This window comes from Artemia sp. Qi Xiang Cuo, chromosome 4 (assembly GCF_049724085.1).
Source record: "Artemia sp. Qi Xiang Cuo chromosome 4, ASM4972408v1, whole genome shotgun sequence".
Classification (NCBI taxonomy): domain Eukaryota; kingdom Metazoa; phylum Arthropoda; class Branchiopoda; order Anostraca; family Artemiidae; genus Artemia; species Artemia sp. Qi Xiang Cuo.
This window is the reverse complement of record NC_142797.1, coordinates 91,660,773-91,686,791: the sequence shown is the minus strand read 5'-3', so window position 1 is coordinate 91,686,791 and position 26,019 is coordinate 91,660,773. Positions and strand designations below refer to the sequence as shown.

At 30.7% G+C, this 26,019-nt stretch overlaps 2 protein-coding genes across 6 annotated transcripts in view; one reads left to right on the top strand and one right to left on the bottom strand.

The window, feature by feature from the left end:
- LOC148953619 (histone-lysine N-methyltransferase eggless-like) overlaps window positions 1-26,019 on the bottom strand; it is a 92,507-nt gene that overhangs the window by 40,469 nt on the left and 26,019 nt on the right. For all 4 annotated transcript variants that reach the window (XM_089088608.1, XM_089088609.1, XM_089088611.1 and 1 more), the window contains one exon: window positions 15,772-15,995. In XM_089088608.1, coding sequence (XP_088944734.1) covers window positions 15,772-15,995 — 224 coding nt within the window. The remainder of the gene's footprint in view (window positions 1-15,771; window positions 15,996-26,019) is intronic.
- Window positions 1-26,019, top strand: part of LOC148953620 (uncharacterized) — a 76,899-nt gene that overhangs the window by 33,203 nt on the left and 17,677 nt on the right. Inside the window, exon 1 of one of the 2 annotated variants that reach the window (XR_016141725.1) lies at window positions 22,007-22,085. The exons of the other annotated variant lie outside the window; for it this stretch is intronic. The gene's annotated coding sequence lies outside the window, so the exon portion shown is untranslated. Of the gene's footprint in view, window positions 1-22,006; window positions 22,086-26,019 lie in introns of those variants that run through there. 2 annotated transcript variants of the gene reach the window in all.

Sequence of the window (26,019 nt, the reverse complement as noted above, 5' to 3'; positions counted from 1 at the left end):
TTTTGCCAATGTTATCCTATGTATCCATCAAAGGATGTTGATAAGGGAATTTAATCACTCCGATACTTAGATTTTGATAAATCTATCTGACGTATCTGAGAAAAGATGATGATAAGGAATTTATTCAATCTGATTCTTAGATTTTGTCAACTTTATCCGACGTATCTTAGAAAGGATGTTGATAAATGATTTATTCACTCTGATACTTAGATTTCGTCAATGTTATCCTATGTATCTGACAAAAGACGTTGATAAGGAATTAATCAGTTTGATACTTAGATTTTGATAATTTTATCTGACGTATCTGACACTAGATGTTGATAATGAATTTATTCACTGTGTTACTTAGATTTTGTCAATGTTATCCAACGTATCCAACAAATGATGTTGATAAAGAATTTATTTACTCTTACACTTAGATTTTGAGAAAATTATCAAACATATCTGTCAAAAGAAATTGATAAAGAATTTATTCATTCTGATACTTAGATTTTGCGAATATTATCTGATGTATCAATCAAACGATGTTGATAAATGATTTGTTCACTCTGATACTTAGATTTTGTCAATGTTATCCGTTGTAAGTGACTAAAGATACTCATGAAGAATTTAATCAATATGATACTTAGATTTTGATCATTTTATCTGACGTATCCAGCAAAAGATGTTGAAAAAAATTTATTCTCTATGATACTTATATTTGGTGAATGTTATCCAATGTATCTGACAAATGATGTTGATACAGGATCCATTCACTCTTATACTTGAATTTTGTGAATGTTATCAATCGTATCTGAAAAACAACATTGATAAGTAAGTTTTTCACTCTGATGCTTAGATTTTGTCAATGTTATCCTATGTATCCGACAAAAAAATGTTGATAAGGAATTGAATCACTCCGATACTTAGATTTGGTCAGTTGTATCCTATGTAGCCAACCAAAGATGTTGATAAAGAAGTTATCCTGTCTGATAATTAGATTTTGTCAATTTTATCCTATGTATCCGTCAAAAGATGTTGATAAGGGAATTTAATCACTCCGATACTTAGATTTTGATAATTCTATCTGACGTTCCGAGAAATTCTATCCGAGAAAAAATGTTGATAAGGAATTTACGCAATCTGAATCTTAGATTTTGTCAACTTTATACGACGTATCTTAGAAACAATGTTGATAAATGATTTATTCACTCTGATACTTAGATTTTGTCAATGTTATCCTATGTATCTGACAAAAGACGTTGATAAGGAATTAATCACTTTGATACTTAGATTTTGATAATTTTATCTGACACTAGATGTTGATAATGAATTTATTCACTGTGTTACTTAGATTTTGTCAATGTTATACAACGTATCCGACAAATGATGTTGATAAAGAATTTATTTACTCTTACTCTTAGATTTTGTGAAAGTTATCAAACATATCTGTCAAAGGAAGTTGGTAAAGAATTTATTCAGTCTGATACTTAGATTTTGCGAATGTTATCTGATGTATCAATCAAAAGATGTTGATAAATGATTTATTCACTCTGATACTTAGATTTTGTCAATGTTATCCGTTGTAAGTGACTAAAGATACTCATGAAGAATTTAAGCAATATGATACTTAGATTTGATAATGTTATCTGACGTATCCCGCAAAAGATGTTGAAAAAGAATTTATTCTCTGTGATACTTATATTTGGTGAATGTTATCCGATGTATCTGACAAATGATGTTGATACAGGATCTATTCACTCTTATACTTGAATTTTGTGACTGTTATCAATCGTATCTGAAAAACAACATTGATAAGTAAGTTTTTCACTCTGATGCTTAAATTTTGTCAATGTTATCCTATGTATCCGACAAAAGATGTTGATAATGAATTTAATCACCTCGATACTTAGATTTGGTCAATGGTATCCTATGTAGCCAGCAAAAGATGTTGATAAAGAATCTAATCACCCTGATACTTTGATTTTGTAAATTTTATCTGATGTATCTGACAAAAGATGTTGATAAATGATTTAATAACTCTGATACTTATATTTTGATAATTTTATCCAATGTATCTGATAAAAGATGTTGATAATGAATTTAATCACTCTGATACTTATATTTTGTGAATGTTATCCGATGTAATCAACAAAGAATGTTGATAAAGGATTTATTCATTCTGATACTTAGATTTTGTCAATGTTATCCTATGTATCTGACAAGGATGTTGATAAAGAATTTATTCACTCTGATACTTAGATTTTGTCAATGTTATCCTATGCATCCAACAAAGGATGTTGATAAAGAATTGATTCACTCTGATATTTAGATTTTGTCAATGTTATCCTATGTATCTGTCAAAAGATGTTACTAAAGAACTTAATCATTCTGATACTTAGATTTTGATAATGTTATCTGACGTATCCAAAAAAGATGTTGGTAAAGAATTTATTCACTCTGATACTTAGATTTTGTCAATGTTATCCTATGTATTGGACAAAAGATGTTGATAAAGAATTTATTCACTCTGATACTTAGATTTTATCAATGTTATCCTATGTATCCCTCAAAATATGTTGATAAAGACCTTAATCACTCTGATGCTTAGATTTTGATAATGTTATCTGACGTATCCGAGATAAGATGTTGAATTTGTTCAATCAGATTCTTAGATTTTGTCAACTATATCCGACATATCTTACAAAGGATGTTGATAAATGATTTTTTCACTCTGATACTTAGTTTTTGTCTATGTTATCCTATGTATCTGATAAAAGACGTTGATAAGGAATTAATCAACTTGATACATGGATTTTGATAATTTTATCTGACGTATCTGACGCTAAATTTTAATAATGAGTGTATTCACTGTGATACTTAGATTTTGTCAATGTTATCCAACGTATCCTCAAATGATGTTGATAAGAAAGTATTTACTATTACACTTAGATTTTATGAATGTTATCAAACATATCTGGCAAAAGAAGTTGATAAGGAATTTATTCACTCTGGTACATAGATTTTGTGAATGTTATCTGATGTAAGAAACAAAAGATGTTGATAAATGATTTATTCACTCTGATGCTTAGAATTTGTCAATATTATCCGTTGTAAGTGACTAAAGATGCTCATGAAGAATTTTCTAATAAATATTATAATTAAATTTTGATAACGTTATCTGACGTATCCAGCAAAAGATGTTGATCAAGAATTTATTCTTTGTGATACTTATATTTTCTGGATGTTATCCGATGTATCTGACAAATGATGTTGATAAAAGATTTATTCACTCTTATACTTGAATTTTGTAAATGTTATCAATCGTATCTGACAAACGACATTGATAAAGAATTTATTCACTCTAATACTTAGATTCTGTCAATGTTATCCTATTTATCCGACAAAGGATGTCGATAAAAAATTTATTCAATATGATACTTAGATTTTGTCAATGGTATCCTATGTATCCGACAAAGGATTTTGGTAAAGGATTTATTCACTCTGATTCTTAGATTTTGATACTGTTATCCGATATATCTGAAAAAGGGTATTGATAAAGAATTTATTCACTCCTAGATTTTGGCAATGCTTCCGTGTATATCTGACGAAGGATGTTGCTAAAGAATTTATTCGCTCTGATACTTAAACTTTGATACTTCTATCTGACGTATCCAAGAAAAGAAGTTGATAAGGAATTTATTCAATCTGATTCTTAGATTTTGTTAACTTTATCCGACGTATCTTAGAAAGTATGTTGATAAGGGATTTATTCACTCTGATACATAGATTTCGTCAATGTTATCCTATGTATCTGACAAAAGACGTTGATAAGGAATTAATCTCTTTGATACTTGATAATTTTATCTGAAGTATCTGACACTAGATGTTGATAATGAATTTATTCACTGTGATACTTAGATTTTGTCAATGTTATCCAACGTATCCAACAAATGATGTTGATAAAGAATTTATTTACTGTTACACTTAGATTTTGTGAATGTTATCAAACATTTTGTGAATGTTATCAAAATCTGTCAAAAGAAGTTGATAAGGAATTTATTCGCTCTGATACTTAAATTTTGCAAATGTTATCTTATGTATCAAACAAAAGATGCTGATAAATGATTTATTCACTCTGATACTTAGATTTCGTCAATGTTATCCGTTGTAAGTGACTAAAGATACTCATGAAGAATTTAATCTATATGATACTTAGATTTTGATAATGTTATCTGACGTATCTAGCAAAAGATGTTGAAAACGAATTTATTCTCTGTGATACATATATTTGGTGAATGTTATCCGATGTATCTGACAAATGATGTTGATACAGGATTTATTCACTCTTATACTTGAATTTTGTGAATTTTATCAATCGTATCTGAAAAACAACATTGATAAGTAATTTTTTCACTCTGTTGCTTAAATTTTGTCAATGTTATCCTTTGTAATCGACAAAAGATATTGATAAAGAATTTAATCACTCCGATATTTAGCTTTGGTCAATGGTATCCTATGTAGCCAACAAAAGATGTTGATAAGGAATTTAATCACTCTGATACTTTGATTTTGTCAATTTTTTCCGATGTATCTGACAAAAGAAATTGATAAATGATTTAATTACTCTGTTACTTAGATTTTGATAATATTATCCGATGTATCCGATAAAAGATGTTGATAATGAATTTATTCACTCTGATACTTAGATTTTGTGAATATTATCCGACGTATCCAACTAAGGATGTTGATAAAGGATTTATTCACTCTGATACTTAGATTTTATCAATATTATCCTATGTATCCGACAAGGATGTTGATATAGGATTTATTCACTCTGATACTTAGATTTTGTCAATGTTTTCCGACAAAGGATGTTGATAAAGAATTTATCCACTCTGATACTTAGATTTTCTCAATGTTATCCTATGTGTCCAACAAATGAATTTGATAAAGGATTTATTCACTCTAATACTTATATTTTGTCGATATTATCCTAAGTATCTGACAAAGGATGTTGATAAGGAATTTATTCACTCTAATACTTAGATTTTGTCAATGTTATTCAATGTATCCGACAAAGATGTTGATAAAGAATTGATCCACTCTGATACTTAGATTTTCAGTGTTATCCTATTATCTGACAAAATAATATTGATAAAGGATTTATTCACTCTAATAGTTAGATTTTGTCAATGTTATCCTATTTATCCGACAAAAGGATGTTGATAAAGAATTTAATCACTCTGATACTTAGATTTTGTCAATGCTATTTTATATATCCGAAAAAGGATGTTGATATAACATTTATTTACACTAATACTTAGATTTTGGCAATATTTCCCTATAAATCCGATAAAGGATGTTGATAGGGAATTGATTCACCCTGATACTTAAATTTTGATAAGGTTATGTGACGTATCCGACAAAAGATATTGGTAAAGATTTTATTCACTCTGATACTTAGATTTTGATAATGCTATCCGATGTATTCAAAAATAGATGTTGCTAATTAATTTATTCACTCTGATACTTAGACTTCTTCAAATTTATCTGACGTTTCTGACAAAAGATGTTGTAAAATGATTTATTCACTCTGATACTTAGATTTTGATAATAATATCCGAGGCATCCGACAAAAAATTTTGTTAAAGTATTTATTCCTCTCTGATACTTAGACTTTGATTGTGTTATCCTATGAAACTGAAAAAAGATGTTGATAAAGACGTGAGTCACTCTGATATTTAGATTTTGTCAATGTTTTCCTAAGTATCAGACAAAAGCTTTTGATAAGGAATTTAATCACTCTGATACTTAGATTTTGATAATGTTATCTGAATTTTCCGAGAAAAGATGTTGGTAAAGGATTTATTCACGCTGATACATATATTTTGATAATATTATCGGATGTATCCAATAAAAGATGTTCCAAATGAATTTATTCACTCTGATACTAAGATTTTGTAAATTTTATTCTACGTATCTGAAAAAAGATGTTGATAAATTATTGATTTACTCTGATACTTAGATTTTGATAATGTTATCCGAGGTATCTGACAAAGGATTTTGGTAATAGATTTATTTACTCTGATACTATGATTTTGATAATATTATCTGATATATCCGATAAAAGATGTTGATAATGTATTTATTCACTCTGATACTTAGATTTTGTGAACGTTATCCGACGTATGCAACAAAGGGAGTTGACAAAGTATTTATTCAGTCTGATACTTAGATTTTGTCAATGCAATGCTATGTTTCCGACAAAGGATTTTGATAAAGGATTTATTCACTCTGATACTTAGATTTTGTCAATGTTATCCTATATATCCGACAAAGGATGTTGATATAGAATTTATTTACTCTGATTCTTAAATTTTGTCAGTGTTATCCTATGTGTCTGACAAAGGACGTTGATAAAGAATTTAATCACTCTGATACTTATATTTTTATAATGCTATCTGATGTATCTGAGAAAAGATGTTGATAAGGAATTTATTCAATCTGATTCTTATGTTTTGTCAACTTTATCTGACGTATCTTACAAAGAATGTTGATAAATGATTTATTCACTCAGAAACTTAGATTTCGTCATTGTTATCCTATGTATCTGACAAAAGACGTTGATAAGGAATTAATCACTCTGATACTTAGATTTTGATAATTTTATCTGACGTATCTGACGCTAGATGTTGATAATGAATTTATTTACTGTGATACTTAGATTTTGTCAATGTTATCCGACGTATCCAACAAATGATATTGATAGAGAATTTATTTACCCTTACCCTCAGATTTTGTGAATGTTATCGAACATATCTGTCAAAAGAAGTTGATAAGGAATTCATTCACTCTGATGCTTAGATTTTGCGAATGTTATCCGATGTATAAAAAAAATTGTATAAACTATTTTTTTACTCTGATACTTAGATTATGTATGCGTCAAAAGATGTTGATAGAGAATTTAATCACTCTGATACTTAGATTTTGATAATATTATCTGACGTATCCGAGAAAAGATGTTGGTAAAGATTTTATTCACTCTGATACTTAGATTTTGATAATGTTATCGGATGTATCCAATAATAGATGTTGCTAATAAATTTATTCACTCTGATACTTAAACTTCATCAATTATATCTGACATATCTGACAAAAGATGTTGATAAATGATTTATTCACCCTGATGCTTAGATTTTGATAATATTATCTGAGGTATCCGAAAAAAAAAATTGTTAAAGGATTTATTCACACTGATACTTAGATTTTGATTATTTTATTCGATGTATCCGACAAAGGATGTTGATAAAGAATTTAATCACTCTGATACTTATATTTTGTGATTTTTATCCGACGTATTCAACAAAGGATGTTAATAAAGAATTTATTCACTCTGATACTTAGATTTTTTCAATGTTATCCTATGTACCCGACAATGTATGTTGATAAAGAATATATTCACTCTGATACTTAGATTTTGCCAATGTTATCCTATGTATCCGACAAAGGATGTTGATAAAGAATTTATTCACTTCGATACTTTGATTTTGTCAATGTTATCCTATGTATCTGACAAGGATGTCAATAACGAATTTAATCACTCTGATACTTAGTGTTGTAACTTTTTTCTGATGTATATGACAAAAGATGTCGATATATTTTTTAAATAATCTGATACTTATATTTTGATAACTTTATCCGATGTATCCGATAAAAGATGTTGATAATGAATTTAATCACTCTCATAATTAGATTTTGTGAATGTTATCCGATATAACCAACAAAGGATGTTGATAAGGGATTTATTCACTCTGATACTTAGATTTTTGCAATGTTATCCTAAGTATTTGACAAGGATGTTCATACAGAATTTATTCACTCTGATAATTAGATTTTGTCAATGTTATCCTATGTATCCGACAAAAGATGTTGATAAGGAATCGATCAACTCTGATACTTAGATTTTGTCAATGTTATCCTATGTGTCCAACAATGGATGTTGATAAAGGATTTATTCACTTTTGATAATGCTATCTGATTTATCCGAGAAAAGATGTTGGTAAAGGATTTATTCACGCTGATACATATATTTTGATAATATTATCAGATGTATCCAATAAAAGATGTTGCTAATGAATTTATTCCATCTGATACTAAGATTTTGTAAATTTTATCCTACGTATCTGGAAAAAGATGTTGATAAATTATTTATTTACTCTGATACTTAGATTTTGATATTGTTATCCGAGGTATCTGACAAAAGATTTTGGTAATAGATTTATTCACTCTGTTACTTTGATTTTGATAATGTTATCCGATGTATCCGATAAAAGATGTTGATAATGTATTTATTCACTCTGATACTTAGATTTTGTGAATGTTATCCGACGTATGCAACAAAGGGTGTTGAAAAAGTATTTATTCAGTCTGATACTTATATTTTGTCAATGCTATCCAATGTTTCCGACAAAGGATTTTGATAAGGGATTTATTCACTCTGATATTTAGATTTTGTCAATGTTATCCTATGTATCCAACAAAGGATGTTGATAAAGAATTTAATCACTCTGATACTTTAATTTTGATAATGCTATCTGACGTATCCGAGAAAAGATGTTAAGGAATTTATTCAATCTGATTCTTAGATTTTCTCAACTTTATCAGACGTATCTTACAAAGGATGTTGATAAATGATTTATTCACTCTGATACTTAAATTTCATCATTGTTATCCTATGTATCACTCTGATACTTAGATTATGTATCCGTCAAAAGATGTTGATAGATAATTTAATCACTCTAATACTTAGATTTTGATAATGTTATCTGACGTGTCCGAGAAAATATGTTGGTAAAGACTTTATTCACTCTGATACTTAGATTTTGATAATGTTATCGGATGTATCCAATAATAGATGTTGCTAATGAATTTATTCACGCTGATACTTAGATTCTGATTATGTTATCCGATGTATCCGACAAAGGATGTTGATAAAGGATTTAATCACTTTGATGCTTAGATTTTGATAATGTTATCGGAAATATCCGAGAAAAGATGTTGATAAAGGATTTATTCACTCTGCTACTTATATTTCTACAATGTTAGCCGAAGTATCCAATAAAAGACGTTGCTAATGAATTTATTCGCTCTGCTACTTAGATTTTGTGATTGTTATCCAACGTATTCAACAAAGGATGCTAATAAAGGATTTATTCACTCTGATACTTAGGTTTTTTCAATGTTATCCTATGTATCCGACAATGGATGTTGATAAAGAATTTATTCACTCTGATACTTAGCTTTTGTCGATATTATCCTATGTATCCGACAAAGGATGTTGATAAAGAATTTATTCACTTTGATACTTTTATTTTGTCAATGTTATTCTATGTATCTGACAAGGATGTCAATAAAAAATTTAATCACTCTGATACTTAGCGTTGTAACTTTTTTCTGATGTCCATGACAAAAGATGTCGATATATTATTTAAATAATCTGATACTTATATTTTGATAATTTTATCCAATGTATCCGATAAAAGATGTTGATAATGAATTTAATCACTCTGATAATTAGATTTTGTGAATGTTATCCGATATAACCAACAAAGAATGTTGATAAGGGATTTATTCACTCTGATACTTAGATTTTGTCAATGATATCCTATGTATTTGACAAGGATTTTAATACAGAATTTATTCACTCTGATAATTAGATTTTCTCAAGATTATCCTATGTATCCGACAAAAGATGTTGATTAAGAATTGATCAACTCTGATACTTAGATTTTGTCAATGTTATCCTAAGTGTGCAACAAAGGATGTTGATAAAGGATTTATTCACTTTGATACATAGATTTTGCCAATTTTATCGTATGTATCCGACAAAGGATGTTTATAAAAGATTTATTCACTCTAATACTTAGATTTTGTCAATGTTATCCTATGTATTTGACAATGTATGCTGATAAAGAATTTATTCACCCTGATACTTAGATATTTTCAGTGTTATCCTATGTATCTGACAAAAGAATATTGATAAAGGATTTATCCACTCTAATACTTAGATTCTGTCAATGTTATCCTGTGTATCCGACAAAGGATGTTGATAAAGAGTTTTGTTATGTCCAGTATCCGAGAAAAAATGTTGGTAAAGATTTTATTCACTCTGATACTTTAATTTTGATAATGCTATCCGATGTATCCAATAATAAATGTTGCTAATGAATTTATTCACTCTGATACTTAGATTTTGAAAATGTTATCCGAGGGTTCTGACAAAAAATTTTGTTAAAGGATTTATTCCTCTCTGATACTTAGATTTTGATTATGTTATCCGATGTATCCGAAAAAGGATATTGATAAAGAAGTTATTCACTCTGATACCTAGATTTTGGCAATGTTATCCTATGTATCCGACGAAAGATGTTGATAAAGAATTTAATCGCTCTGATACTTAGACTTTGATAATGTTATCTGACGTATCCGAGAAAAGATGTTGGTAAAGGATGTATTCACTCTGATGCATATATTTTGATAATATTATCCGATTTATCCAATAAAAGATGTTGCCTATGAATTTATTCACCCTGATACTAAGATTTTGTAAATTTTATCCTACGTATCTGAAAATAGATGTTGATAAATGATTTATTCACTCTGATACTTTGATTTTGATAATGTTATCCGATATATCCGATAAAAAATGTTGATAATGTATTTATTCACTCTGATACTTGAATTTTGTGAATGTTATCCGACGTATGCAACAAAGGGCGTTGACAAAGGATTTATTCACTCTGATTCTTAGATTTTGTCAATGTTATCCTATGTATCCGACAAAGGATGTTGATAAAGAGACTGTGATACTTACATTTTTTCAATATTATCTGTTGTAAGTGACTGAAGATACTCATGAAGAATTTAATCAATATGAAACTTAGATTTTTATAATGTTATCTGACGTATCAAGCAAAAGAAAAAGAATTTATTCTCTGTGATACTTATATTTTGTGAATGTTATCTGATGTATCAGACAAATGATGTTGATACAGGATTTATTCACTCTTATACTTGAATTTTGTGAATGTTATCAATCGTATCGGACAAACGACCTTGATAAGGAATTTTTTCACTCTGATACTTAGATTTTGTCAATGTTATCCTATGAATCCGACAAAAGATGTTGATAAAGAATTTAATCACTCCGATACTTAGATTTGGTCAATGGTATTCTATTTAGCCAACAAAAGATGTTGATAAGGAATTTAATTACTCTGATACTTAGATTTTGTCAATTTTTTCTGATGTATCTGACAAAAGATGTTGATAAATGATTTAATGAATCTGATACTTATATTTAGGTGATGTTATCCGATGTATCCGATAAAAGATGTTGATAATGAATTTAATCACTCTGATACTTAGACTTTGTGAATGTTATCCGATTTGGCCAACAAAGGATTTTGATAAAGGAGTTATTCACTCTGATACTTAGATTTTGTCAATGTTTTCCTATGTATCCGTCAAAAGATGTTGATAAAGAATTTAATCGCTCTGATACTTAGACTTTGATAATGTTATCTGACGTATCCGAGAAAAGATGTTGGTAAAGGATGTATTCACTCCGATGAATATATTTTGATAAAACTATCCGATGTATCCAATAAAAGATGTTGCTTATGAATTTATTCACGCTGATGCTAAGATTTTGTAAATTTTATCCTACGTATCTGAAAAAAGATGTTGATAAATGATTTATTCACTCTGATACTTAGATATTGATAATATTATCCGAGGTATCTGACAAAGGATTATGGTAATAGATACTTTCTATATGATAGAGGATTATGGTAATAGATTCTAATACAATAGAGGATTATGGTAATAGATTTCACTCTGATACTTTGATTTTGATAATGTTATCCAATATATCCGATAAAAGATGTTGATAATGTATTTATTCACTCTGATACTTAAATTTTGTGAATGTTGCAACCGACGTATGCAACAAAGGGCGTTGACAAAGGATTTATTCGCTCTGATTCTTAGATTTTGTCAATGTTATCCTATGTATCCGACAAAGGATGTTGATAAAGAATTTAATCACTCTGATACTTAGATTTTGATAATGCTATCTGACGTATCCGAGAAAAAATGCTGATAAGGAATTTATTCAATCGGAATCTTAGATTCTGTTAACCTAATCCGACGTATATTAGAAAGGATGTTGATAAATGATTTATTCACTCTGATACTTAGATTTCGTCATTGCTATCTTATGTATCCGACAAAAGACGTTGATAAGGAATTAATCACTTTGATACTTAGATTTTGATAATTTTATCAGACGTATCTGACACTAGATGTTGATAATGAGTTTATTCACAGTGATACTTAGATTTTTTCAATGTTATCCAACGTATCCAACAAATGATGTCGATAAAGAATTTATTTACTCTTACACTTAGATTTTGTGAATGTTATCAAACAAATCTGTCAAAAGAAGTTGATAAAGAATTTATTCACTCTGATACTTAGGTTTTGCGAATGTTATCTGATGTATAAAAAATGATAAATGGTTTATTCACTGAGATACTTAGATTTTGTCAATGTTATCTGTTGTAAGTGACTGAAGATACTCATGAAGAATTTAATCAATATGAAACTTAGATTTTTATAATGTTATCTGACGTATCAAGCAAAAGAAAAAGAATTTATTCTCTGTGATACTTAGATTTTGTCAAAGTTATTCTATATATCCAACAAAGGATGTTGATAGAGAATTTATTCACTCTGATACTTAGATTTTGTCAATATAATCCTATGTATCCGACAAAGGATGTTGATAAGGAATTGATCCACTCTTAAACTTATATATTGTCAGTGTTATCCTATGTATCTGACAAAAGAATATTGATAAAGAATTTATTTACTCTAATAGTTAGATTTTGTCAATGTTATCCTATGTATCCAACAAAGGATGTTGATAAAGAGTTTATTATCTCTGATACTTAGATTTTTTCAGTGTTATTCTATGTATCCAACAAAGGATGTTGATAAAAAAAATTATTCACACTGATACTTAGATTTTGTCAATATTATCCTATGTATCCGTCAAAAGATTTTGATAAAGAATTTAAACACTCTGATACTTAGATTTTGATAATGTTATCCGATGTATCCAATAATAGATATTGCTAATGAATTTATTCCCTCTGATACTTACACTTCATCAATTATATCTGACGTATCTGACAAAAGATGTTGATAAATGATTTATTCACTCTGATACTTAGATTTTGATAATGTTATCTGAGGTATCCGACAAAAAATTTTGGTAAAGGATTTATTCACTCTCATACTTAAATTTTGATAATGTTAGCCGATGTATCCGATAAAAGATGTTGATAAAGAATTTATTCACTCTGATACTTGGATTTTGATAATGTTATTGGACGTATCCGAGAAAAGATGTTAGTAAAGGATTTATTCACTCTGATACATATATTTTGATAATATTATCCGATGTATCCAATAAAAGATGTTGCTAATGAAATTATTCACTTTGATACTTAGATTTTGTCAGTGTTATCCAATGTATCCGACAAAGGATGTTGATAAGGACTTTAATTACTCTGATACTTAAATTTTGTCAGTGTTATCCTATGTGTACAACAAAGGATGTTGATAAAGAATTTATTCACTCTGATACTTAGATTTTGTCAATGTTATCCTATGTAACCAACAAAGGATGTTGATAAAGAATTTACTCTCTCTGATACTTAGATTTTATCAATGTTACCCTTTATATCTGACAAAAGATATAGATATAGAATTTATTCATTGTGGTACTTAGATTTTGTCAATGTTATCCTATGTCACCAACAAAGGATGTTGATCAAGAATCAATCACTCTGATGCTTAGATTTCGATAATGTTACCTGACATATCTAAGAAAAGATGTATGTATTTATTATTCACTCTGATACTTAGATTTTTCCAATTTTATCCGACGTATCTGAGAAAAGATGTTGGTAAAGGATGAAAGCCAAATTATCCGGTCGTTTGATGTAGCCATCTTGTGGCAAAATATTTAGGAGAAAGAATAATAACACTTGATTTTTTAGAAGAGTGTCATCTGTTAGATAGTGGGACAGAAAAAATGGTATACACTAGGACATATTCCAATATGGACCAGATGACATCCATCTATAAATTCGAGGGTAGATTTTTTTCTAAAAGCAATTTTCTTCAAAAAGGTTCGAGTATATCCAGGTTGTCCAAAAATTATAGATACAATGTCTCAGGAACAGAATAATGTGTTAAGTCTCAACTTTCAGGAAAACTAGAGGAGGAATAAAACTAAATCAAAAGGTACAATACATATTCGGATTGTCAAAAGGACAGGAAAAAATGTGATACGTTGGAACTTCTAGTGGATATTATTGGGGATGTTACTCTAAATAAAAAAAACAAACTATGTACATCCAAATTTGTCATAAGGGCATATCACGACATCTTGGGAACAGATAAAGGTATGACAGGTATAAGGTGTTCATAGAATGTATTCACTCTGATAGATAGATTTTGTCAATGTTATTTTATATATCTGAAAAAGGATGTTGCCAAGGAATTTATTCACTCTGATACTTAGATTGTGTCAATGTTATCATATGTATCAGACAAAGGATGTTGATAAGGAATTTCTTCACTCTGATATTTAGATTGTATCAATGTTATCTATTATATCCGACAAAAGATGTTGATAAAGAATTTATTCACTCTGATACTTAGATTTTGTCAATTTTATCCTTTGTATCCGACAAAAGATGTTGATAAAGAATTTAATCACTCTGATGCTTAGATTTCGATAATGTTAGCTGACATATCTAAGAAAAGATGTATGTATTTATTATTCACTCTGATACTTAGATTTTTCCAATTTTATCCGACGTATCTGAGAAAAGACGTTGGTAAAGGATGAAAGCCAAATTTTCCGGTCGTTTGATGTGGCCATCTTGTGGCAAAATATTTAGGAGAAAGAATAATAATACTTGATTTTTTAAGAAGAGTGACATCTGTTAGATAGTGGGACAGAAGAAATGGTATACACTAGGACATATTCCAATATGGACCAGATGACATCCATCTATAAATTCGAGGGTAGATTTTTTTCTAAAAGCAATTTTCTTCAAAAAGGTTCGAGTATATCCAGGTTGTTCAAAAATAATAGATACAATGTCTCAGGAACAGAATAAGGTGTTAAGTTACAACTTTTAGGAAAACTAGAGGAGGAATAAAACTAAATCAAAAGGTACAATACATATTCGGATTGTCAAAAGGACAGGAAAAAATGTGATACGTTGGAACTTCTAGTGGATATTATTGGGATGTTACTCTAAATAAAAAAAAAAAACTATGTACATCCAAATTTGTCATAAGGGCATATCACGACATCATGGGAACAGATAAAGGTATGAAGTTGAAACCTCAGGACCTGTTGAGGGGGAATAATAACTAAATTTGCCATGGCCTATGGGTTTTTATCGCAAATAAATTTTATTCTAACTCTATTCTATGAAGACATATATTCTATATAACCGATGAAGAAGCAAAATAGTGCATAAGGTTGCCTTTTTATGCATTGTATCTTCTGTTTGGTTTGATAAGGGGAAGGGTTATTTTACAAAAGGTCTTGGATTGGAATTTCGGAAGCTGGGAATATTTAGTAAAATTTAAAGTAAAATAAGTAAAAAAAAGTAATAACAAATTACAAAGTTAACTTACTTTTCCACATCATCACCGGGAACACTTAACTCGTATCCATCTTTTGCTATTTGTGCAACTTCTAAAAAATCTAAATCTGCAAAATATTCATCACCTGACATTTTTCCAGCCATATTGGCTTCATCATCAGCCAATAATTGGCCAACATAAATCGAAATGAATGCCCCAGGTGGTAAGTCATCTAAAGTTCGAAGTCCCCATCCTCGCTTCTTAGTCTTAAATAACTAAAAAAGGAGACAAAAGGTTAAAATGTAAGTATAACAACAAACTAGACAATAAAAAGCTGTGCATTACCAGGGTAATCTATTAGCCCCGTACAAACGACGATGGAGTACACAGGGCCTGCGCTCAGGATTTATTAATTTTTGATTTTCTTAAAACCTTATATTGAAACTATAAAACAAGTTCATTATTACCTTCCCCTTCTTGAAAAAAAATCGTTCGAATATTCCAGTTTTCAAAAATTTGAAGAATTCAAACACTAAAACTTAGAAGAAGGAAAAAAGGCAAACAATCAAACATACAAAAATATGAATATTTTAGTTCTAAATTTCAAGTATCTATCTAATTTCTAAATTCTAAGTATCACTCTAAGTTTTGTTAATGTAGCGCTTTCAGTATAAATGTTGTAAGTGTTATTTTAGCTAAATATTTGTTTATTCAGTAGTCTCCTTGCAGTAGTTTTTGCGGTAAGATCATCAGCCACGACAAAAAACGTTGTGAAAAGTAATATAAGAATAAAAACTAAAAATTTTTACCTTTGTTTATAAGTTTAATACAGTAAACGAAGATAATTTAAGATTTTTTTTTCATACCAACATTTCATTTGCTCCTTTTTCTAATCCTACGGGTTTGTAAGTCTATTATATATCTTTATTGGTTTAATGTTTGTTCCAATTTACACAATTATTGCTTTTAATTCCAGAAGGTAAATTGATATGATATCCATATTACATAACTATTAGATTCTCCTAAAAGAACATTAGAAATATTAACTTTTAAGAAAGAAAACAATGTGATAAATTTCCATCCATAAATATGATGATATTACTGATAAAGCTCGACTATTAACACGGATTAGCACGTTTGTTCTTCTTGCCATATTAAAATTTGGGTTTCTTTGGGAATGTTTACAGAACTGTTTATATTCTAGTGTAATCAAGAAATTTTTTACACAAAGGCATCATTTAGGTGATAGTGTATAAATGATGATTTAGAATATATATAGCTGGTTTGACGCAATTTATGTTTTCTATGGCTATTAAGCACTAAGGTTAATTTCGTTTGAGGAATTTCATTTTTTTTTTTTAATGAGATAACTTATCTCAGAGCACAGAAGATAATATATTACTCAACTTTTTCGTTTTTTTTTTACTTCACTTTATCAATAAACACGATTATAACACTTCACAAATTGCAACTACTATACTAATAAAAAACCTAAGTTTTTACTGGCGTGCTGTAAAACAGCTAGCCATTTAAAAAACACACGAACAAGCAACAAATCAATAAACTAAAAAATGGGGGAAAAAAGCAAACCAAACTCTTTCACATTATCAATCCCAAATTAACTTTTACCTACCGGCTCCCTGCCCCAGGACCTCCCATCCACCCATTCCTCCCTACCATGTCCATTCACTCTAACACCCCATCCACCCATTTCTCCTTACCACTCTCATCCATCCGTTACTCCCTGTCCTCCAACCCCCCCCCCCCAAACCTCCCAAACACCCTTTCCTCACTAAAAAATAAGTAAATAATAATAATAATAATAAATTAAATTAAATTCACACATTCATTAACCTATTTTAATAAATATTCTTTTACCTTTCTATTAAAATCCGAAAGATTTTCAGCCGCCCTAATGCTCACTGGTAAAGAATTCCAGACGACAGTTCCAAGAAACTGCAATTGGAATCCTGATCTCGCGCTACTTCTAAGCTCAACCACCAAATTTTCAGTGTTACTCGTATCGTATGCATGAATATTACAGTTAGCACGGTAAATATCACGTAAAATACTTAAGACTAGATTATGCACGCACTGGAGACAAAATCTGCTGCTTGATAGTCATGTAGTTGACCTACGTTGAGCAAATTTAAAGCCCTGAAGCAAGCACTTGTATCATTCACTTCTTTCACATATAGACAATGGATTGGTAAATCATCAGTAGAATCGGCTTTGGCAAAAATGCTAAAGTCTACGGAGCATCCCAATTCCTCATGCAATTTTGGTAGAAATAACATCACTATGATGCTTCAATTAAAGGTTTGAGTCTATGAAAAATCCCAGATAACTTAAATTATTAACTTGCTGCGCCGGCCTTCCAGACAGCATAACTAGACTGCTAGCCTCAAAAGGTGTACCTACTCTGCAGAAAGTCATTACGAAAGTTTTTTTCACGTTGACACACAGTAAACTGAGGTTCTTCAAAATCTCCAGTCTTCTTAGCACATCATTAGCTTTCAACACCAGCTTTTAAATTGATTTCGCACACACTGTCAAAGCTGTATCATCAGCAAACGTAGTAACACAGACGTCATGAAGATAAAAGTGCACCGCGTCGACGTACAGAAGATAAAGCAGGGGACCTAAAACCAATCCTTGCGGTACTCCACATTTTAATGGATAAGATGACCAAGCCACATCATTTAGCACTGCACGCAGGGATCTTCCGAGAAGATAAATATCCAACCACTGAAGGGAGGTACCACAAATTTCCATACACTTCAGTCCGTCAAGCAAGATCTTGAAATCTACGGTATCGAATGCCTTTCTAATATCAATGAAAATTGACATAGGCAAATTACCCTTATCCAGCGCACAACTAACGCACTCCGCCAAATCCTGCAAGGCATGCGTTGTGGAGTCTTACGTACGGAATCCAAATTGAATCTCACTGAGTAAACTATTCACCTGGAGAAAATCATAGAGGGGTTTGTGGAAGACTTTTTCTAATATTTTTGAAAAAAGAGATAAAACCAATTTCGGTCTCCAATTTTTAATATCAGTTTTGGCAGCCACCTTTATGGAGGGGTATAACCTTTGCGACTTTAAGCTGTTCAGGGAACTTACCCTTTTTTAAAGAAAGATTTATAATAAAAGCCAGACAGGGTAGTATATAACCTAAAATCACTTTTAGCCCTCGAAGGGACAAACCATCAACTCCAGCTCAATTAGACTTCAGTGACCTTACAAACTTACTCACTTCTTCACTGGTACAAAACTAAAACTCATTTCCAAAGGTTCACCTCTTTTATCACGAATATTATTACACTGCATTTCTAGGTACTTATTATAAACACTAATTTGCACTTCAGGTCCAATGTTAAAGAAGAACGTTGAAAAAGGATATGTTTAGGAAAAATCTTAAAAACCTTTGTTAACAAGCATAGATCCTACACACCCAGGAGCAGATCTAAGGAGGGTAAAGGGTCTTCTTCCCCCTTCTTTAAAAAAAATCTAAAGATGCAACAACTACAGGGGGTTGAGGGGGGAAACTGAAGGGGGAGTGCAAATTTTATTAGTGCCCTCAAAATATTAGTTCTTTATCTGTACCTGCAGAATTTTCCTTAGCCTGCTGGATATTAAAAAAATTAAATTTTTTTGCTCAATAAGCATCAGCAATCATGATCTAAAAATTGAGTAACATTTCAAAATTTTACGAAGTTAAACTTATGGCTTTTACTTACGGAGACCTGCCGGCTTCCAACCGGCTCTCGGAAATTGCACTCGAAGGAATGATTGACGCAAAGCAAACATGAGGAAGACCAAAAAAGGGGTGGATTGATATCTTTAACGACAAGTACATTATATATCTCTCAAAAATAGCAAAAGATATAGTTTCATATCGAGACTTTGTTCACGCTTTGTCAAAACAAATGGCCCCAAAACATCCAAAATGAATGGGTGGGCTTAAATAAGTGGTTATTTTGCCCCCTTCCCTTTATACAAATTTTCAATAAAACCCTAATCGAAAGTTAGACCGTTTTAAGTCAACCCTAAATTCGTTATTAAATATACAAAAACAAGTTTTTCAACTGAATGCAAGGATCAACATTAAAACTTACAACGAACAGTAGCTATTACATATACGAGGGGGTTTGCCCCCTCGTCAATACCTCACTCTTTACGCTAAAGTTTGAATAATGTTCCAATTATTTAAGAATTGCCTTTGAATCACAAAGGCAATTTAATTAGAATAAATAGCTCTTTTGAAAGTACTAAAATAAACTTTAGCATACGAGTGGACAAGTGCAAGAAAAAACACATAGGGACAAAAATGACAGGTGTAAAAGAGGAAAATGGGGGAGAACACAATTTTGCTGACAAAATAAATCTGATGGCATTTATCCCCAACCTTTTATATTTCCAAAAACAGCTTGGAACTGTAACATTTGGTATATAAGAGCAATGTGCACAGCATATTTTGAATATAAGGAAAACCGTGTCATCTTGCGTACTATCCACAATATTTCTAAACAAATCAAAATTTCAAGGGAATCCTATTATTAAAATAGTAGAAAACACTAAGGATTTCTTTCAAGGGACAAAATGGTACAGGCAAACTCAAAAATGAATATTTCGAATCATACAAGATGGTCATTTCAAGAAAAGCTTTTGCACATGAATTTTAAGAGAGAAGTGAAGGTGTTATACCTTGCAGAATTTAAAGTTTTGCTTAAATCATTAGTGGTTATAATTAAATGGCCTAAACAAGGAGCCTGGGGAGCTAACACTTTCCCTAACTGGCTCCGTACGCAAACAATTTTCCACTTCTTTTGAATTGGATCAAAGGTCTGAAAGAAAAGGCACTACAAGATGCATATAAAATCTGTCAGGTGACTATTTTCATTCCTGAGGAGCATTTTTGTCTCTAAATAAGAGACGCAAGGCATTCTTGCGTCTTTTCTTTCAGGGTGGGGTAATTAAAGATCAGCCATCACGAATACCATAGACTCAATAAATACTACATGAAAAAGAATTTGACATTAGACTCCGGGTAAAACGGGATTAATTTTATTTATATCTAATTAAATAAATCAGCGGTTTTAACTATAGAGTCCAATCTATATTCTTTGGGAACCGTGTCTAGGGTGGCAGGAATTATAACCTTTTTAAGGAAAAATTACACGCAGAGCCAACATCTAACACCAGTGTATTTTGTTTATAAATTATATATAATTCAGGTCATGTTTAGCCTTTGCAATAATGACGTCTAATTCTAAAGCAAAGCTATGGAATTCTCTTTATCTATTATATTGAAAAACAAAATGAAAAAAGAAGAAGCACAGAAATTTATAATAGGCCAGGGGTATGTAATTTCAAAGTAGAGTATGCAAGTGATCGGCAACCCCTGAACTAAAATAGTGGAATGCAATTTGTTGGAATTTAACATAACAGAAAGTACCTAAATATATTACAACAGCCGTCAAGAGAACTCTTACGACGACTTATACTTTTACTGCTACCATAACTACTATTAGTTGTGAAAGTACATCTACTATCAATAGTCTATCCGTAGTATTACTACTTGCGCTGTAAGCACAAGGAGTAATACTGCAATTAAACCTGTTTCTACCGCTGCTGCCCCCCTCTGGGACCACTTTTACCATGACCACTATTGTAGTGTTTATTCCTATGTGACTACTAATTGAATCTTTACGGTCAACTATTACTATTCCTATAACGGATCTCCAAGACTACTCCCAAGTAGTGATGGTTAATTGGAGGTAGCAGACGCTATCTCTCAGGCAATTTGAACCACATTGGAATAAGCCGGGAGGAAAATGATTTGCATAACCAGTTTACCTATCAACTTCTATCACTAATATAATGTTTATTCTTATGTGACTACCAATTGAACCTTTACGATCAACTCTCACTATTTTAAATGTATTTTATAATAGTAAGAAAGTAAAATTCAGAGAGAAAGCAGTTTGAATATATCTTTTTCACCAAGTTTTATTTGACAAGACATATTAGCAAAAATGAGTGGTTTGTTTACACTATTGGAAGTTGATAGTGTAGTTAGCAGTATACAAAGAAAAGAGTACCAAACGCAGCAGTATTAATTACAAGAGGCTTTTGAGGTTTTTGGTTATCAGCCCATCTAGCTTCCCGAGAAGATCAAAGTATATGTTGAAACTCATCTACCAGAACTGGTTTTCCATTACATTTACGAATAAACAAATCTTTCAGTGATGAAGTGCTTTCCATCATTGCTATCCAGAATATTATACCCAACTAAAGGATTTAGTTTATCCCGCGGCAGTTAATGTAGAAAGGAATGCATGAAATATAAAGTAGAATAAGTAAGTCAATCAATAAGTCAACCGCAATGGCTGATATAAAGCTAAGGAATAGCTTGTGAAATAAAATTAGAAAAAAAAATTAGAAAACGACTTGGGCTTCTATGTTGCCTTTCTAATGTTTTTAGAAATAGTGATAGAGATGTTATGGAAGTTCAAAATTAAAAACTAGGATATTTTAAATATATTTAAAAAATAATACCAGTGCAAAGCAACGTGGTAACAAACTCTATTAATCGGCGAATTCCACTATTCTCATAGTTTACTAGATTGGGTAGAAAAGTTTGCTTTTTCAACCTCCATTTTGCTTTTTGAAAGCACTTCATCACTTGAAAGTAAAACTTCACTTTGTCAAATCATAGCACATAACGCGTACGTTTGTCATTGTTTTTATCCATCACGACTTTGACTACATTTTAATTTAGGCCTTGTATATAACTCTGAAGATCTTGAAGAATCTCAACTTCAAGTATTAAAGAAAACAAGAACGTTTCTATTACAGAAGCGTTCTTACAGCTGTAATTAGTATGGTCTTACATGTTTATTCCTATTCATTTTACTCAGCTAGGTGAAGGAGCTATTTAACTGGTAAGTGGCGAAGGAATCTTAAATTTCTGATGGATTAAGACCATATATATGTCATGCGCCTCATGAAATAAGCCCCAAATGGAATAAGATATTTGCAAAGTATGTGATATCATTGAGCAAATTCAAATTGGAGGAATAGTTAAGTTTTGCAGAAAAACTTAATTAATGCATATACATAGACTTCAAGCTGCTTTAAATGCAATAGTGGAATATTTTGAGGATAAAAACTTGAATCAGTATGTAAAAATGAGTGAAATATATGTTATTGTAAATATGAAATAAAAATGTATCTACATAAAAAATATTTTTCCCTTGTTAGATATTTTTTTACTAGGTTGCCACTCCTATCTCTAGGGATATCCCGAAGTAGAAACAATCTTTTGACATGTTAGTTAGTCTGTAAACAGCAGTGAGAGTGTTAGGATTTAAAAATGGATGGATTGATGAAACATAGAATAATCCGGAATTTTTTTATTTTGGAAAAATGTCTGAATCTAAATGATCAATTTCAAAAGTTATAAGTGCAAAAAAAATATTCCATCAAAGAATACTTGACTTTATTATGAAGGATAAATTTCCAGTTTTTAATTATTGTATGATGCTCATGGGTCGTGGCCCAAACGCGTTTACTCAATTTTTAGACATGCTAATTAAAAAAAACAAAATGTTACAGTGGATTTTCTTTTGACTACTACCTTTAAATTCAATACTCATTTAGGACTCTATCCAAATGACTTTCTGTCTATATTTCTTTATTAGAACAACAAATAAGTCGAAATTTAGAAAATCCTGTTAAGACAGATTTGATTGATTTGGAGTGTGATGTCACTCAATTACTCCTCCTTATTCTCTTGAACTAGAAAAGAAAATTATCTTTATTGATCATAAGTCAGTTTCTTTTTGGTGGTGAAAGAGTGAACAGTGAAGAAAATGTTCTATACATGTCCACTATGCATGTATACTTTGGGTAGCTGGTCATCCTGTTAGAATTGTACAATTTTTGACGAGTATAATAAAAAGTGTAAATTATGCAATCCATGTGAATTGTATAGAAGTAATACAGTACAAATTAAAGACTGCAATGCGTGTGTTAAAGAGATTTATGACTCTCACGCTAGAAGATTCCTATGCTCCAATTGTCACTATGATAAACGAGATCAGTGGGAGAATACCTATCCTGGCATAATTGGAAAGAAACCAAAACGAAACTTTAGTTTATTTCTTAGAGGCTGGTATCGTCATGGTATTAAATTGTTTTTTTTAGGAAGAGTCAGGTCTACACTTCAACTTCTTGAATAACAACAGAATCTGATCTCTACATCATCGCTGTGAAGACAACGGCTACTATGATAATAAGCCAACTGATTTTTATTTGGCTGTTACAGAAAGTGACTCTCCATTTGGAAACACTGTATGTGATATTGTTTCAAATAAGCAAATTGAAAAACGTGAATTTTATAATATGAATGAAAAAAGTGTTATGCACTTACCAAAGAGATACAATTGGAGTGAACTTACATTGTGATATGAAGCTATTAGCTGTTCTCAGTAACTACCTATACGTAGAAGGAGAAATCTCAAGAAAAGAAAAATCTATTTTTATCTATATACATTTTTTATTAATAAACAAATTTCCAACAGATTTTTGAATATTTTATTCGTAGGAAACTGAAATAAAAATTATACTGGTATGAAAGTGTATTATCCACTAGAAAGTTATTCAGGTGAGGGTTGTCTACGTAAATGTTGAGAAATTAATTTTAAGTGTGGCTACAACATCGGAAAATGAAATAAAATAGTACATGACAACTACAGCTTTTAGTCGTTAAATCCTGCTCTATGTTATGGTTTTGAATAATAGTTTTCCCACTGTTTCAATAAAGTTTTTGTTGCGCGGAGTGTAAAATGCGAATGGTAGACCAAGAGGATAAAAAAATTCCATATTCTTCGTTGTCTTAAAGATACATAGTCAATTGTCTTTCCGCTCGATTGACTGCTATGAACAATGAAAAGGGTGTTGTTAACACTTTGAGCTTGTTGAAGGGAATCCTAGGGTATACAATAGAATTTGTATTTAGACATGTACAGATCCATATTGAATAAGCTTCAAATTGATAGAATGAGATTAATGCTATACTGTCAGCTAATGGCTCGGCAAAGGTGCACTTAAAGCATACAAACTCCGTTCGTATAATACTTATATTTTGAGTGCCAAACAAGTCCAATACATTGATACCATGATTTTTTTGCAAACATTGTATGGGTTATACCATAATCAAATAGCTATGAATCTTGATCTAGGGACTACATTGTGAACTCATACAGTATCTTAAAGGATTTATCAAAGGATAAATTGTAGAGTGGGATTCCATTTACTTTACATACAAGAAAGGAAAGTTCAAAAATTTTAAATTTGTGAGGGGATCTTGGCCACGATCCTATAGCACAAGCTCTTTTTACAAATGTCAATGCCAAATTTGAATGAATTTCACCATTGCTAAACGAAGAGTCGGTGAAGGTGTGTGAACCCGTGGCAATATGACGCTGATTGGTGATTGTATGGGGAACAAGTAGTTTAATATTTTTTTTCTACCTCTCAGTTTTTCCACTGCCAAAGCAATAGAACTCATAGCCTGTTGCTTTCATACATGAAGTATTGCCAAAGTGAGAGAGCTTGTTTCATCGGGTGCTATAGTAAGTACCTTTCGAAAATGAAATCGGATGGGTCATTAGTTAATTTTATGTCCAACTTCATATTCGGTGGTAGCCACTGGGGTATATTAAATATCTCGAAATTGATTTTCCCAACTAAATGTAATTCACTAGTTACCTCTCTAAGTGCATTTGTAGAGTCAGTGACTGTCTTATATTCATATTCATTGGTTGAACCCTTCAGGTCCCTATTTGACTTTGGTGTCATCTTGAACTGCATAGCTCGTATAATTTGAGGTTGTTGCTAGCGCTCACCAATATTCCACTAATGTAGATACTGATTGTCTAAATAAATAATGTAATACATAACGTTCTTAGGATACTCCATCAGTAGGATTTGGCATTTTATTTTCAGATTTCTTGACTACCGTATATAAATCTATAAATGTGGAAGATAAATCCATGAAATAATCTTCATTGGAATACATTTGAAAATAAATGCTTTATGAGAGCAGCTGTTGTGGGTAGAATTGTTCATAGTAACTACCTTTTACACTCAAATCAAAATTTTCTGCATTGAATAGATTTATGCCATTTCAGCTTAGGAAAAAAAACCCTTTTTAATCTAATAATTTCTTCCTTGGTTTTCACAATTTCTCCTTCATTGACAAGAGTGAGGTCTTTCGTTTCTGAACTG